This window comes from Amphiura filiformis, chromosome 11 (assembly GCF_039555335.1).
Source record: "Amphiura filiformis chromosome 11, Afil_fr2py, whole genome shotgun sequence".
Classification (NCBI taxonomy): domain Eukaryota; kingdom Metazoa; phylum Echinodermata; class Ophiuroidea; order Amphilepidida; family Amphiuridae; genus Amphiura; species Amphiura filiformis.
The window spans coordinates 24278409-24295912 of record NC_092638.1 but is presented as its reverse complement, the minus strand read 5'-3'; the positions used below and the strand labels follow the sequence as shown (position 1 = coordinate 24295912).

Genomic DNA, 17504 nt, shown 5'->3' with positions numbered 1-17504 from the left:
CAAATTTTATTACAAATTATAAAAATTTGATATTTTATATTCTTAAAGTGTATGTAGCAGGGAGGAAAAGCCGGCGGTCAATTGAAAATATTGACCTTTCATATTGAAGATATGGATTTTTCCCCAAAAGACCTAATTTTTTGGGTGTTTTGGGAAAAAAATCCATATCTTCAATACGAAAGGTCAAAATTTTCAATTGATCGTCGGCTTTTCATCCCACCAACATACACTTTAAGTATAAATCATCAGATTTATAAAGTTTACTTCAAGTACTGTTAAATATCAAAAATATCAATTTTTAATGATTTGCCATAAAATGTGTATTAAATTGCGAATTTCAAAAATCAAAATTATTTGATATCAGAATGACATTCTTCGTATTCAGAATGCAATTCGATATGTCTGATGTGCTCTAATGTCCCACAATAAATACTGTCCAAACGTTCATACCCCAGCCCTTAAGACTATATCATTAAATTTATAAAATTTACTTCGAGGACTGTTATATCTCCAAAATGTGAAAAATATCAAATTTTAATAATTTGTCATAACATTTGTATTAAATCGTGAATTTCATGAAATGAAAATTATTTGATATCAGAAAGATCAGAAAGAGATAGGTCTGATGTGCTCTCATGTTCCACAAAAATGCTGTCGAAACGCTCAAAACGCTCATTCCAGTTCCCTTAAGGGATCCAAAATGAGCGTTTATTGCGTTTCGACAGTATTTTTGTGGGACATGAGAGCACCTCAGACCTATCAATTGCATTCTGAATACGAAGCATGTCTTTCTGATATCAAATAATTTTCATTTTCGAAAATCACAATATAATACAAATTTTATGACAAATTATAAAAATTAGATATTTTTCAAATTTTGGATATATAACAGTCCTCGAAGTAAATTATATAAATCTAATGATATATTCTTAAAGTGTATGTAGCAGGGACGAAAAGCCGACGGTCAATTGAAAATTTTGACCTTTCATATTGAAGATATGGATTTTTCCCCAAAAAAGACCTAATTTTTTTGGTGTTTTGGGAAAAAAATCCATATCTTCAATACGAAAGGTCAAAATTTTCAATTGATCGTCGGCTTTTCATCCCACCTACATACACTTTAAGTATAAATCATCAGATTTAAAAAGTTTACTTCAAGTACTGTTAAATATCAAAAATATCAATTTTTAATGATTTGCCATAAAATGTGTATTAAATTGCAAATTTCAAAAATCAAAATTATTTGATATCAGAATGACATTCTTCGTATTCAGAATGCAATTCGATATGTCTGATGTGCTCTAATGTCCCAAAATAAATACTGTCCAAATGTTCATACCCCAGCCCTTAAGTAAAACAATGAATTTTTAATGAAAGTAAGGGATGTCTGCATATTAAGCGTGTTTACATACAGTCGAAGCAGATTATGGGGTATATATTATGTGCGGTCACAAATTGTCTGTCTCGGTCCCAGTCGCATTGTGCTCCAATTTACTTTTTGGGTTATTCGGTGAAAATTTTGTATACTGATGGGTGTAAAAAACTACAAAAGTAGGTATCGAGAAAGTCAGCATCTGAAAGTCTGCGTGGCACATCCCCGTACAAAAAATACGAAGACCCCCCCCCCCCGACTAAGCCGCTTGCATAAATAGCCGATTTTCAATTGATATTGATCATTGCAAAATGCACGCCAATTAAATAGATTCGTTAGTTTATTTAGCTAATGAAGAGTTAGCCTTGTTCAAGGACCTCTACGTTTCCTCCCTCATGACCAGCACTTGAAACCTAGTTTCTAATCTGCACTGCTTTTGGGGCTCGCCAAGTCCATGATATGAGGGCAAAGACTGCAGCTACCTATAATCATGCGTAAATTGAACGATCGAACTCGGATTGAGCCTACGAGCCCGTAGGGCAAGACTTCAACCTCTTGTCACACTTTCACGATATCCGACGGGTACCTAACAAACGCTACGAAGCCTGCCTCTTCACACCTTACGAAATGCTTACTAGCGTTGCGTTGCGTTGCGTTCCGTTCGAGTTACCTAGGCTACTATTATTTCCTCTTACTTAATAAAAAGAAAGGAAACAAATTCTACCAAAGATCGACCAGGTTTCGAACCAGCAACCTGTCGATCCATAGTCGAGGCACTACACACTATGCTACAAGTGGTTGTGCTAGAAAGCCGTCTATTTATTATACTTATTGTTTACGGAATAAAGCGCGCGCACACGGTATACTATTACTATTAGTATTATCACTAGTATGTTATCAATGAATAACCCCAACCCTAACCCTAACCCTAACCCCAATCCTAATCCAAAACCCTAATCCTAGTCCTAATGCTCTGCGCCGGGTAAAACAGGTACGCCGGGCAAAACAGGTACCTGATCGACGCTACGAAGCAAATCCCAAAAACACCTTTTGATCGCAACGAAGCGAGCTAAAATGTGACAACGGGGTGGAGACTTCGATTTGGCGGTTCGTAGACTAAGCCCAAGTTCGATTTGTCAGCATACGCACGGTCATTAATAGCCGTAATCTGCGGCCATCACTGACTTTGCGAGCCCAAAAATAATTCAAGCAGGAGGAAATCTGAGAAGGAACTTTGGACTTCAGCAAATGCCGTCATTTTTAGGTCCTTTAAGAACTGAAATATTGAGTTCAATGAAAGATGATGAGGTGCGAGTGTATATGAAGTTCTTGTTTTGTTTTCCGGTATTACCGTTCAAAATGTTTTGTTTCGATAAAAACACAGTTGTTTAAAACCTTTTTATTAATTGGACATTAATATTCACGTCTCTTCATTATCACTTCATACGGAGCTAACTCTCGCAAAAAACTCGCCCCTGACTTCATGCGTCCCAACAAGGATTCGTCTTTGCCACCAGGCACTTTCGAGATTTCGTAGTTCTGAAGGAACCATGTAAAAATCAGGAACAGCTCCGCTTTTGCCAGCGATTCTCCAAGACACGATCTCCTTCCTGCTGAGAATGGCAAGAAACTATTGGGATGCTGACGTACAGAACCGCTGTCATCCAAGAAATGTTCTGTAAAAATAAGCAAATCAACCAAAAGCAACATATTACGAATTTTTAACTTCAACACTACACTATTTTTCGCTCACCTGGAACGTTTTCATTAGTTCGACTAGCGTCTTCAGCAGATGGTGATGATGTGTTGATATCTTGTCTACGATCGGGATATCTCTCACTGATGACGTCATATGATTGACAGAATGACGTCATAGGATGTTACGATGCAGCGCCCCCGGGGCATCAGCAGGTTATCCCAAATAGGATCTATTTCTAGTCCTTGGTCACGATTTAGTCTCGGTTTTTGAGTCCTTATCTGTATGGCTTCAAGAACTCTCCAGGAAAATTCTTTTTGCTCCCGTTCAAGCACCTTAACGTTTTTCCAATCAATCTGGTGACCTTTAGATCTCACTGCATGTTCTCTGACCGCTGATTTAGAGCTGCCAGAAGTAGACTTGTGTTCACTAAGCCTTTTCTCAAGCTTCCTGGCAGACTCGCGATATAACTCGCGTCACAATCAGCACAGTCGATTTGATACACAATCCCAGATTGTTTAAAGGGTTCTGTCTTGTCTTTAGGGGCTACAAGCGCACTCCTCAGTATTTTGAGGTTTGAAGGTGGTTGAAATTCCCGCAGTCCTGAAAGTCTCAGAAAGACCTTCTATACTTTGATCAGCTCATAATCGGCGGCCCTTATAACATCGCGGATTAATATCAAAATATTTTATTTTGAAAATTGCCTTGTGACATCTCGCCAGAAGCATCACAAATTATTAATCCAATGCTTATACTTTGCCCACTTTCTTTAACACACAAAATATAGACCAGACAGATCAACTAATAGCACTCTTAACCATGTTAACGTAGGTCTACTTTTCGGCGTAGTGGGAAAAGCCTAACAGTTCCCGCCTATTACGAGCTTATTGATATGATCGGTAAATTCCTCGCTATGCACACTTTTTATGACCACGAAGGTATCATCCACATATCTCTTCCAAACACGCGGCGGGTGAGGGCAGATTAGTGCCTGGCTTTCGAAATATTTTATATACGCATCAGCGGTAAGCGGACTACAAGATCTTCCCATGGCACATCCATAGCGCTGAAGATAAAAGGTCTCACGAAACACGCAATAAGAAGTGTCAAGACAAAAGCTTCGACAGTCAAGCACTTGCTCAGGCTCAAGATTTTCAGCCTCACCTTTCTTCCATCTGGTATCACTCCTTAAAATGTCACCAACTACTTCAAGTGTCTTGTCAACAGGGTTATTGAAATTGAAAAGCGCTGACACATCAAATGATACAAGGATTCATCCGATTCCAACTGCAAATCGCGAATATTTTCCATAAACGATTGAGTGTTGGTAATATGGTGATCAGTGTTGCCAATGAGATGAGGAATGATCCCAGACACAAACCGTGCAAGTTCGTAAGTGACCGATCCGATGCTGGAAATAATTGGTCTAAGCGGGGCACCGGCTTTATTTAATTAAACTATACAATTTAGGTACATCACACACGGTGGGATACAACTTTTAATAAGTTCTAGAGTCAATGGCACCCTTCTCCTTGAGATCTTTCAATAATTTGATGAGTTTGGTTTGATATTTCTGTGTAGGATCTTTCTTTAGCTTTTCATAAACATTCTTTAGCTTTTCATAAACATTTTCATAAACATTCTCATGACGTCATTCTGTCAATCATATGACGTCATCAGTGAGAGATATCCCGATTGCAGTAGACAAGATATCAACACAGCATTACCATCTGCTGAACACGCTAGTCGGACTAGTGAAAACGTTCCAGGTGAGTGAAAAATAGTGTAGTGTTGAATTTAAAACTTTAATTCATTTTATCTACCACTACGTATGAATATCCACCCGTATAACTTATTATTAACTTTTAAACTTTTAAAATAAATCTAAAATTGTCGGTTCTCCGTTTTTGTGGTCACTCTTTTCAAGCAGGAGTTCATGGTAAAATACTGGGAAACGACAGTTGCAAATGTCATTTTTATCTTTTTTAATTCAGTTTCCTGTTTATTTATCGTACGTTTTTTTGCCAAGTACTCAAATATCTTGAAGGATACATATTTACTAGATTCGTATCCGTTGTCTGGTAATATTTATACGAAATCATCTGACATCAAATTTGTAATGAAGGTTGGAAATCGCTGATCCAATTATTAGGTATCGGCTAAATCATGGTATATAGAATATATAGCCCACGATTATAATAACCATCATGAACATGTTTGGCGAACGCTTACATAAAACACCTACCTGGTTTAAAGAATTTCGGCTGATTCCAGAACTCTTCATCGAAATGCAGCGCAAAATGATTGATGACTACCATCGTGTCTTTGGGAATTTGAAAGTTATCTGAGAATAAAATTCAAATATTAAGAGGCTATAATGTCTACAAAAAGGTAAAACAAATTAGTATTACTCCGATTGTTTTCAAATATAAATTTAATCTACGGAGCAATCAAAACGTAGTCCAAAACACCAATATTACCGGGAGTGGAACACGGTTGTTTGATGGGATCATTTATTAGTTTTTCAAACAAAACATCATGTACAACCAAATTTTAGGCTTAAACAGCTAAAAGTGATATCGTGCTAATGTATACAGATGCTTTTGAGTCGTAGGCTCAACTTTAATTTCCCCTCTTTTACAAAATTATTCACTTTAATATTATTTTTAAAGCTTTTTCGGATATAAAATGTGTGTATTAATGCCAAAATTGGTGGCGCTATTTAGTTACTGGAAATTACCCTTTCAACCTTTTAATACAAATAATTCCTTTTATTGTTTGATAAAATATGTTTATAAAATTTCCTTGTAGCTTGTTTCACCTATTCCAGCTGTTTTAATGGCGGTATTAATCATCTAACCCTTGCAAATAAAGATATATGATTTAGGATAAATAGCGCCATCTATAGTTTGCATTTGCTTAATAATGAAGCCAATTCTATATACATCAAACAGCCGTGGGAAATACACACAATTTGCGTTTTATGACCTTTTACATTATTTTGTCGCGAGCGACAAATCTTTTAATTCGCGCGAGTGCACTTGACTAAGCTTAAATGGTTATGAAAGGATTCAAAGGATAACCTCCGCCTTAATAATCCCAAGCCATTGTCTGAAACTGATCCACGGAAGATACATCATAATAGCTCAGCCTTCAAATGATAACGACCAAATAGATGAATGCCCGACTATCATTGAAGACTGAGTTCCGCAGTCTAGCGTCGATTTACTTATTTATTTATCTATTATGTCAATATTTACGTAAGCCTAATTTCTACGCTACCTAACATAACGTCACAGGTTGTTGCGTGTGGCACACCCAACGGAATGATAGAACTAAATCGTAAAACTTCCATCATAGTTGCTTCTGCATATGGAAGGCGCCCTCTATCCTCCAAAGAGGGCAGCCTATTATGACCTATGACCTCTTCGATTTCCATGGCCACCTTCTTTTGTATGTCAGGATATTCTGCCATTATAGCTATTGTCCAGTGGAGAGTAGTAATTGTTGTGTCTGTCCCAGCTTTAAATAAAGAGAAAAAATAGACACGCAATAATTGTATGCAAATAAGATGTTATGTAATACCAGAAAGTGTTCTGTAATACACGTACAAATACATGACATTTGTGACTATTCTTTGTTGGATCACTTACTGCCACACAGGATATGTGAATCTTCTCCCGGGAATCTTCTATACCAAGATAATTCTTATTATTATTTATATCAGGCTTTTGAGCGATACAATAAAACTGTATTGTACAATATTTGCAAAATACCCGGATGCAATACAATCTGTTTTTATATTGTACGCGTATCTCGTACGCGTCGCGCTTTACCATGGTGACAGCACCAACACGAGTCATGATACAACAGCACAACAATACAGACACCGTAACGGCTCACAGGAGATCTCGTACTGTATAAACAAGTAAAATCACAAACTTAATTCGCGGCAATGCTGGATGATGATAACATTAGGAAATATAATCCACATCTACAAATAAACCTATATATAATTATTCCGAAATTGGAGAGCAAAGAGCAGAAAACAAGAAGGTCAAGCGGTAAGCATAATATTACAATACACATTAGTTAAACCCGGTGGCTAGGTAAGCTTAAATTTTCATTTTACCGCCTAGTAAAAGCCTGATATAAATAATAATAATAATAATATTGAATGGCTTATTTTCGTGTGATACATAATATATTGCACTCGATAGAAAAATATTTTTGTATCACACTCAAAGCCATTCAATATTATATAAATATACTGCGCCAATAAAGTATCCTTACAAAATAATCACAATTTCAAAACGGAATGATATTGGGGTAAATTTGTTTTTTTAATAGATGAAGTATCTAATCCAGCACAATATGACACCACATTGAATCCAATGTGACCTCAAGAAGTAAAGTTACAAGCAATTGAATAGACGAAGGTCCAGTTTTAAAAGTGACACTGACCTATTCAAGGCGCAAAAGATTCCAACAAGCGCAACAAAGAGACAACACAGTTTCTTCAATGAAGAGTTATTTAAAGCAGTTTTTACTTCTTTGTACTTTTCATAACTTTCATTTTATTTGTCAGTTCTTTTGTTTCAGTTTTCTTTTGTTCCTTTTGGTTTAAAATTAAAGCTAAACGCATCAATTAGCCATTCACCACTCCCAAACCAGATGTCTAGTCTGTGGAGTTTTGAATAGGCCAGTTTGTCACTTTAAAAGGGACCTTCGTCTAATCAAATGCTTGTAACTTTGCTTCTTGAAGTGGTGTCATAATGTGCAGGATTAGATAGTGCATCTATTAAAAACAAATTGACCCCAATATTGTTCAGTTTGGAAATTGTGATTATTTTTCCAAGTGTAAGGATACTTTATTGGCACAGTATATTATAACTCATGTCTATTTCCTGACTAGATTAATAAATTCACAATAAGTGTGCCTCTTGCATAATTTAAGTGTCGTCCAACGGTCCAATTGATTAGGTTTACAGAAAGATTTTCAATTACAAACACCACAGCAAAACAAAGTCAGAAACTTGAAATGACCCATTGAATGCGAATTTTACATGTGATATTTATCGGATATATATATTATATAATAATGACAGCTATCAAAATGTTAACCCAAAATTCAAGTTGGCAAATTGGTATGAGCACTTGCAATGTATTATTAGGGCGGCATAAGTAGACATACCTCCGAAAAGATCACTAATGGTTTCTGTTAGATGTGTATCCGTAAGAGAGTCCACGAGATCGCTTCCTTCGTCTTTTGCTTCCTTCTGAGCCAGAAGTAACGAATCAAATATGTCACGAATATTGTCTGCAGAAACAAAATAACAACATCACTGTGTGAAATTAATAAATACAGGTTGAGGTTTTCAACGGGTTCGAGGACGAGGGCGTTACAACTTAGCAAGAGTATATGATCTGGCTCTGACGTCACAAGTCAAGAGTCGTTAAATCGGTCAACGAACTGGATCATTCTGCTGAAGAAGGTTGAAGTCTAAACAACCGAAAATTTCAGGTGAGCAACTTTATGTGTTGTGAACAAAATTCAATTCTGCATTGATTACCAACACAGATGAACTTTCATGATGGATAAGGAGACAGTTGTAGACAGGCGCTTTGTAGAACAAAAGCGGGACTTTGGAATTTGAAAATGATGCGTTGCTATATTGGGCAGTGGATCACAAGGAGGTCATGAGTGATTGAGTCAAAATTTCAACGCTTGGCAAAAATCCTAGCTATATAATGGTTTTACATATTCTTGAAGAAATTCATCAGGTTTGTGTGATACAATTAACAGAATGTTATTCTTGTCAAAACCAATTAATTTTACTGACCTGACAGTTTCGGCCATCTTGGTCGAAGGCCATCATCGGAGTGATGGTACTTGATCCTTCCTTCTCGTTGATTGGTTACCAACATACGTAACAGTCACGTATACGATCCACTTCTGGGCGCTAGTGCGCCCTCTGTTGGTGACCAATCAACCAGAAGGAAGGATCAAGTACCATCACTCCGATGATGGCCTTCGACCAAGATGGCCGAAACTGTCAGGTCAGTAAAATTAATTGGTTTTGACAAGAAGAACATTCTGTTAATTAATGGTTTTACATGTATAACCTAGAATAACCATAGAAAGGCCTACCTGAATCAAACGATTCGCGGTGACGTTTTTGCTCATCATAAATGAAACCTAGAAACTCGTCCATAATTTTCGTGAGCTTTGTGACACCCTGCGTTGGAATAAATCGCAATACAGGAATAAAATCAGCCAGCATACCCACTCCGAGTGCCTCGAATGCTTCACGGCTCGCACGAATAAACCATGTAAGCTTTGGATCATCGAATTCGTACCTGAAATTATGATTTTGAATGAGTCCTTAAATTCTTCTGATAACGTGTTTATTTGATAACGTGGTTATTTGACAGTTTTAGGATACGGCCCGATTACCTTTTTTCTCTCTTCACGGTAGTTACTTTTATTGATTAACTGGAAGGGATAGGCATCGGTAACTAGAGAGCAGCGAGTTTTTGAACCACATAATAACATACGTGGCCAACATCTAACCATGTTTGCCGTATCGAGGCATTAATTTGAAATTTGGCACCCACTTTGGTGATGTTTGGGCCTACTGTATATTGGGTCATGTTTAAGCAAATCGGTACCACGAAACATTAACGCCCACATCGGTAGTTTTATTTTTGATTTTATTATTCATTTTGTTTTAAATTTAAAGTCTATTTTGACTAGAATTTAGTTATTTTTTTATTCGACGTTTTCATTGCATTATTTTGAAACCACGTTGTTTGTGGTTTGATATTGAAGAAAATATTCACTCATCCCAAATGTAAAAGTTCAATTGAACCTTGAGTTCTTTAGACAAAATGTTCAAGCTCTACTGTCTCTCTGCACCAAGTTGTATAGGTACCGGTTTTTACTGGGATACACAGATTCGTTGTGTAGGGAGAGGTTTACGTTTTCTTTTCACTTACTTGTGCGCAAAACAAAGCGTCCCGAGAATATTGTAGATACCAAGGCATACCACTTGTTTTGGGTCGATTGGCTTTCCATGCTGCACATCTATTCGATTACCTATGCGTTCGGTGACTTCATTAACGATGCTTTCCAACTTCTTACCTGTCGCAAAATTTCTAGAGAAAACAACATATTGCTATGAATATAGAGCTGAAATATTTTGCTGCACTCCACAAAATTTTCAACTATATGTCAGATTTCAAAATTTAGATTAGCAGATGTAGCAACTTGCAACGACTTATTTAATCTAGATGCCACAAATTAAATTACGGCACTGTATGTTACTCATAGATGTGTAGGATATTAATTAAACACAATGGTATTTGAAATGGCTGTCATTTTGAAATTCATGGTGGCAGCGAAAAGTCCATTGTTGCATCTTATGGGATGGTGATTTTGAAACTCCCAATGTCATACAAATTGTCACCATTTGTAGCCTTTTGTGTTACGTTAATGGCTTTGATGGAATCCCTGACATCACAACCATGGGTATTGCCACCATTTTTTGCTTTGTATATTGCTCACAAGCAGAGCAAAATATAGTAAAAATGTCGGCCATTTTACAATCCAAGATGGCCACCCTCAATAACATTTTCAAAATTGGCAACAATTTTTTTTGTTTTTAGGTAGGTGGCATCTTCTAATCATAACAACTATACGGACTCCTCGTTCGGACACCCCCATGAGCTTCGACATGTTAATTCAGAAAGAGTTTGGTCACAAATTCAAAGAAATCTTGGTGTTCTTGGATTCCCATTTGATTTGTAAAATACTCTACATGTCATGAAGTATTTAAATGAGGACACAGTTTAAACTAGACTTAGCTTTGGTCTAAGACCACGAACACAGCCGTGTTGTTACCCCTTAATGACCTTTGACCCCAAAATATATGAAAACGCCCATAGACGTTGGCTAATGTCAACGCATGTGTGCACGTGGCATCACTTTGCCATGGTACTTGTGGCAGAAGGGGCATTTTGAAGGTTTTTCGTCTCAGACCGGAAGTGACCCCTTAATGACATTTGACCCCAAATAAAAAAATAACACATCTATCATCTCAATTTGAATTTGTTCACGATAGTCATATGCATATTACCAGGAATCATTCATCAAATACTCTTGTTGTTCCAAAATGTAATTCAAATTCAGGCAAGCGTACTTTCCATGCCAGAGCTGTTAATACTTGGAATGGAATTGCACCTCAAATCCGCAAAGAATTAAATAATATGTCTTTGTATCAATTTAAAGCGCAAACAAATATTTCTGCTAAATAATTTGGGATTTCTATTCCCTTATAAATTGTACTTTTTATAAGGACATTTTAACTTTAGCTTGTATTTTGTATAAACTTTGCCATATGAGTTCAATACTATTTATTATGTTATTGATTTACCATGTGTATAATATGTAAATTTACTGTGTATCAATATGTATTACAGTATTTATAATTGTATGAGGGCCTGCTTGGAAAGCAGTGCTTGACACTGAAGTGGAATTACCCTCAATAAAGAAAGATTATTATTATTATTATTATGAATTGGGTAACCACAATTAATGTGTAAACATACCGTTACTGTCCTATGTTTTTCTTAGCAAATAAAATGTTTTGAAAGTTTTTCGTTTTATACCGGAAGTGACCCCTTAATGACCATTGACCCCAAATCTGTGTACACCCCATAGACACTGGGTAATAACAATGCATGTGTACAAGTGGCGTCACTGTCCTACAGAATCTGTGGAAGAAGATGCATTTTAAAGGTATTTCGTTTTATACCGGAAGTGACCCCTTAATGGGATTTGACCCCAAATAAAAAAATACAATATACATTGGGTGACTGCAGATCATGTGTGAACATACCGTTATTGTCCCATGTTTTACTTAGCTAATAAAACTTTTTGAAAGTATTTAGTTTTATACCGGAAGTGACCCCTTAATGACCTTTGACCCCAAATCTGTGTACACCCCATATACACTGGGTAATAACAATGCATGTGTGCAAGTGGCGTCTCTGTCCCACATAATTTGTGGAAGAAGATGCATTTTAAAGGTATTTCTTTTTATACCGGAAGTGACCCCTTAATGAGCTTTGACCCCTAATAAAAAAATACCACATATACATTAGGTGACTGCAGATCATATGTGAACATACCGTTACTGTGCTATGTTTTACTTAGCTAATAAAAAAATGTGAAGGTTTTTCGTTTTATACCGGAAGTGACCCCTTAATGACCTTTGACCCCAAATCTGTGTACACCACATAGACACTGGGTAATAACAATGCATGTGTGCAAGTGGGGCCGCTGTCCTACGTAAGCTGTGGGAGAAGATGCATTTTTAGTTAAAATCATATTTTGACCCCTATGACCTCTGTGTGACCTTTGACCCCACGAGATTCATCTGACATGTAGGGGCACGGGCAATGATCATTGTGACTAAGTTAGGTCAAAATCGATGTAAGCATGTGAGTGCTAGAGCAAATGTAATGGTTGACAGAAGAAAGAAGAAGAAGAAGAAAAAGAAAGAACTAGACTTAGCCGTGGTCTAAGACCACGAACACAGCCGTGACGTGACCCCTTAATGACCTTTGACCCCAAAATCTCAGAACACTCCATAGACATTGGCTAATCTCAATGCACGTGTGCACGTGGCATCACTCTGCTATGTTATTTATGCCAGAAGAGGCATTTAGAAGGAATTTCGTTTTATGCTGGAAGTGACCCCTTAATGACCTTTGACCCCAAATAAAAAAATACCTCATATACACTAGGTAACCACAATTCATGTGTGAACATACAGTTACTGTCCTATGTTTTGTTTAGCTAATAAAATTTTTTGAAGGTATTTCGTTTTATACCGGAAGTGACCCCTTAATGACCTTTGACCCCAAATCTGTGTACACCCATAGACACTGGGTAATGACAATGCATGTGTGCAAGTGGCATCACTGTCCTACGTTATTTGTGGGAGAAGATGCATTTTAAAGGTATTTCGTTTTATACCGGAAGTGACCCCTTAATGACCTTTGACCCAAAATAAAACAATACCACATATACACTGGATAACCGCAATTCATGAGTGATCATTCCGTTACTGTCCTATGTTTTGTTTAGCTAATAAAATTTTTTGAAGGTATTTCGTTTTATACCGGATGTGACCCTTTAATGACCTTTGACCCCAAATCTGTGTACACCACATAGACACTGGGTAGTAACAATGCATGTGTGCTAGTGACGTCGCTGTCCTACGTAAGTTGTGGGAGAAGATGCATTTTTAGTTGAAATCATGTTTTGACCCCTATGACCCCTGAGTGACCTTTGACCCCACGAGTTTCATGTGACATGTAGGGGCACGGTCAATGATCATTGTGACCAAGTTAGGTAAAAATCGATGTAAGCATGTGAGTGCTAGAGCAAATGTAAAGGTTGACAGAAGAAAGAAGAAGAACTAGACTTAGCTGTGGTCTAAGACCACGAACACAGCCGTGTTGTAACCCCTTAATGACCTTTGACCCCAAAATATATGAAACCCCATAGACATTGTATAATGTCAATGTATATGGGCACGTGGCATCACTTTGCCATGTTATTTGTGGCAGAAGGGGCATTTTGAAGGTTTTTGTCTCAGACCGGAAATGACCCCTTAATGACCTTTGACCTCAAATCTGTGTACAACACATTGACACTAGGTAATAACAATGCATGTGTGCAAGTGGCGTTACTGTCCTACGTAATTTGTGGGAGAAGATGCATTTTAAAGGTATTTCGATTTATACCGGAAGTGGCCCCTTAATGACCTTTGACCCCAAGTAAAAAAATACCACATATACATTGAGTAACTGCAACTCATATGTGAACATACCGTTACTGTCCTATGTTTTCCTTAGCTAATAAAAATTTTTTAAGGTATTTCGTTTTATACCGGAAGTGACCCCTTAATGACCTTTGAACCCAAATCTGTGTACACCCCATAGACACTGGGTAATAACAATGCATGTGTGCAAGTGGCGTCGCTGTCCCACACAATTTGTGGAAGAAGATGCATTTTAAAGGTATTTCTTTTTATACCGGAAGTGACCCCTTAATGAGCTTTGACCCCAAATAAAAAATACCACATATACATTGGGTGACTGCAGATCATATGTGAACATACCGTTACTGTGCTATGTTTTACTTAGCTAATAAAAATTTTGAAGGTTTTTCGTTTTATACCGGAAGTGACCCCTTAATGACCTTTGACCCCAAATCTGTGTACACCACATAGACACTGGGTAATAACAATGCATGTGTGCAAGTGGGGTTGCTGTCCTACGTAAGCTGTGTAAGAAGATGCATTTTTAGTTGAAATCACGTTTTTGACCCCTGTGACCCCTGCGTGACCTTTGACCCCGCGAGTTTCATGTGACATGTAGGGGCATGGTCAATGATCATTGTGAGCAAGTTAGGTCAAAATCGATGTAAGCGTGTGAGTGCTAGAGCAAATGTAATGGTTGACAGAAGAAGAAAGAAGAACTAGACTTAGCTGTGGTCTAAGACCACGAACACAGCCGTGTTGTACCCCTTAATGACCTTTGACCCCAAAATATATGACATTGGCTAATGTCAATGTATGTGTGCACGTGGCATCACTTTGCCATGTTATTTGTGACAGAAGGGCATTTTGAAGGTTTTTCGTCTCAGACCGGAGTGACCCCTTAATGACATTTGACCCCAAATAAAAAAATACCACATATGAATTGGGTAACCACAATTCATGTGTGAACATACCGTTATGTTTATCTTAACAAATACAAAATTTTGAAGGTTTTTCGTTTTATACCGGAAGTGACCCCTTAATGACCTTTGACCCAAAATCTGTGTACACCCCATAGACACTGGGTAATAACAATGCATGTGTGCAAGTGGCGTCACTGTCCTACGTAATTTGTGGAAGAAGATGCATTTTAAAGGTATTTCGTTTTATACCGGAAGTGACCTCTTAATGAGATTTGACCCCAAATAAAAAAAATACCACATATACATTGGGTGACTGCAGATCACGTGTGAACATACCGTTACTGTCCCATGTTTTGCTTAGCTTATAAAATTTTTTTAGGATATTTCGTTTTTTACCGGAAGTGACCCCTTCATGACCTTTGACCCCAAATCTGTGTACACCCCATAGACACTGGGTAATAACAATACATGTGTGCAAGTGGCGTCTCAGTCCCACATAATTTGTGGAAGAAGATGCATTTTAAAGGTATTTCTTTTTATACCGGAAGTTACCCCTTAATGAGCTTTGACCCTAAGTAAAAAAATACCACATATACATTGGGTGACTACAGATCATATGTGAACATACCGTTACTGTGCTATGGTTTACTTAGCTAATAAAATTTTTGAAGGTTTTTCGTTTTATACCGGAAGTGACCCCTTAATGACCTTTGACCCCAAATCTGTGTACACCACATAGACACTGGGTAATAACAATGCATGTGTGCAAGTGGGGTCGCTGTCCTACGTAAGTTGTAGGAGAAGATGCATTTTAGGTGAAATCACGTTTTTGAGCCCTGTGACCCCTGCGTGACCTTTGACCCCGCGAGTTTCATGTGACATGTAGGGGCATGGTCAATGATCATTGTGACCAAGTTAGGTCAAAATCGATGTAAGCATGTGAGTGCTACAGCAAATGTAATGGTTGACAGAAGAAGAAGAAGAAGAACCTGTAAGAAAAAAGACACAGCCGTGACTAACGTCACGGCTGTGTAACTAGACTTAGCTGTGGTCTAAGACCACACACACAGCCGTGTTGTGATCTCTTAATCACCTTTGACCTCAAAATATATGAAAACCCCATCGACATTGGCTAATGTCAATGCAGGTGTCCACGTGGCATCACTTTGCTATGCTTTTTGTGGCAGAAAGGGCATTTTGAAGGTATATCGTTTTATACCGGAAGTGACCCCTTACTGACCTTTCACCCCAAATGTGTGCACACCATATAGACACTGTGTTATAACAATGCATGTGTGCAAGTGGCGTCACTGTCCTACGTAATTTGTGGAAGAAGAAGCATTTTAAAGGTATTTCGTTTTATACCGGAAGTGACCCCTTAATGACCTTTGACCCCAAATAAAATAATACCACATATAAACTGGGTAACCACAATTCATGTGTGAACATACCATTACTGTCCTATGTTTTTCTTAGCAAATAAAATTTTTGAAGGTTTTTCGTTTTATACCGGAAGTGACCCCTTAATGACCTTTGACCCCAAATCTGTGTACACCCCATAGACACTGGGTAATAACAATGCACGTGTGCAAGTGGCGTCACTGTCTTACATAATCTGTGGAAGAAGATGCATTTTAAAGGTATTTCGTTTATACCGGAAGTGACCTCTTAATGACCTTTGACCCCCCAAAAATACCACATATACAATGGGTGACTGCAGATCATGTGTGAACATACCGTTACTGTCCAATGTTTTACTTAGCTAATAAAAATTTTTGAAGGTATTTCGTTTTATACCGGAAGTGACCCCTTAATGACCTTTGACCCCAAATCTGTGTACACCTTATAGACACTGGATAATAACAATGCATGTGTGCAAGTGGCGTCACTGTCCTACAGAATCTGTGGAAGAAGATGCATTTTAAAGGTATTTCGTTTTATACCGGAAGTGACCCTTAATGAGATTTGACCCCAAATAAAAAATACTACATATACATTGGGTGACTGCAGATCATGTGTGAACATACCGTTACTGTCCAATGTTTTACTTAGCTAATAAAAAAAATTGAAGGTATTTCGTTTTATACCGGAAGTGACCCCTTAATGACCTTTGACCCCAAATCTGTGTACACCCCATAGACACTGGGTAATAACAATGCATGTGTGCAAGTGGCGTCTCTGTCCCACATAATTTGTGGAAGAAGATGCATTTTAAAGGTATTTCTTTTATACCGGAAGTGACCCCTTAATGAGCTTTGACCCCAAATAAAAAAAAACACATATACATTGGGTGACTGCAGATCATATGTGAACATACCGTTACTGTGCTATGTTTCTGGTCCGCCTTTAGACTGGTTTAAATCATAAATCATATATTACTGATCGTCATAGCCGTGTGTGCATTGGAAACTGTTTTTCGGATAATACCGATTTGGACTGTGGTACCCCCCAAGGATCCATCATGGGACCTCTTCAATTCACTGTTTACATCTACCCAATTGGCAGCATTATCCGTAATCATAGCCTGATGTACCACATATATGCTGATGACACGCAAGTGTATACATCTTTTAATCCAAAAATTGCATCCCATTCTCAGCTGGCTGTTGATCGTCTACAAAACTGCATTCTTGAATTAAGCAACTGGATGAAATCTAATAACTTGAAACTAAACATGGACA

The 17504-nt window shown here is 37.7% G+C and overlaps 1 protein-coding gene across 1 annotated transcript in view; it reads right to left on the bottom strand.

Annotated features, from left to right (window-relative positions):
- Positions 1-1699: 1699 nt before the first annotated feature.
- Positions 1700-17504, bottom strand: part of LOC140163571 (cytochrome P450 1A1-like) — a 30157-nt gene continuing 14352 nt past the window's right edge. Inside the window, exons 4-9 of the mRNA XM_072186884.1 lie at positions 10068-10226; positions 9220-9428; positions 8263-8388; positions 6351-6590; positions 5314-5412; positions 1700-3048 (exon numbers count right to left, since the gene is read on the bottom strand). Coding sequence (XP_072042985.1) covers positions 2786-3048; positions 5314-5412; positions 6351-6590; positions 8263-8388; positions 9220-9428; positions 10068-10226 — 1096 coding nt within the window. The 3' untranslated portion in view covers positions 1700-2785. The remainder of the gene's footprint in view (positions 3049-5313; positions 5413-6350; positions 6591-8262; positions 8389-9219; positions 9429-10067; positions 10227-17504) is intronic.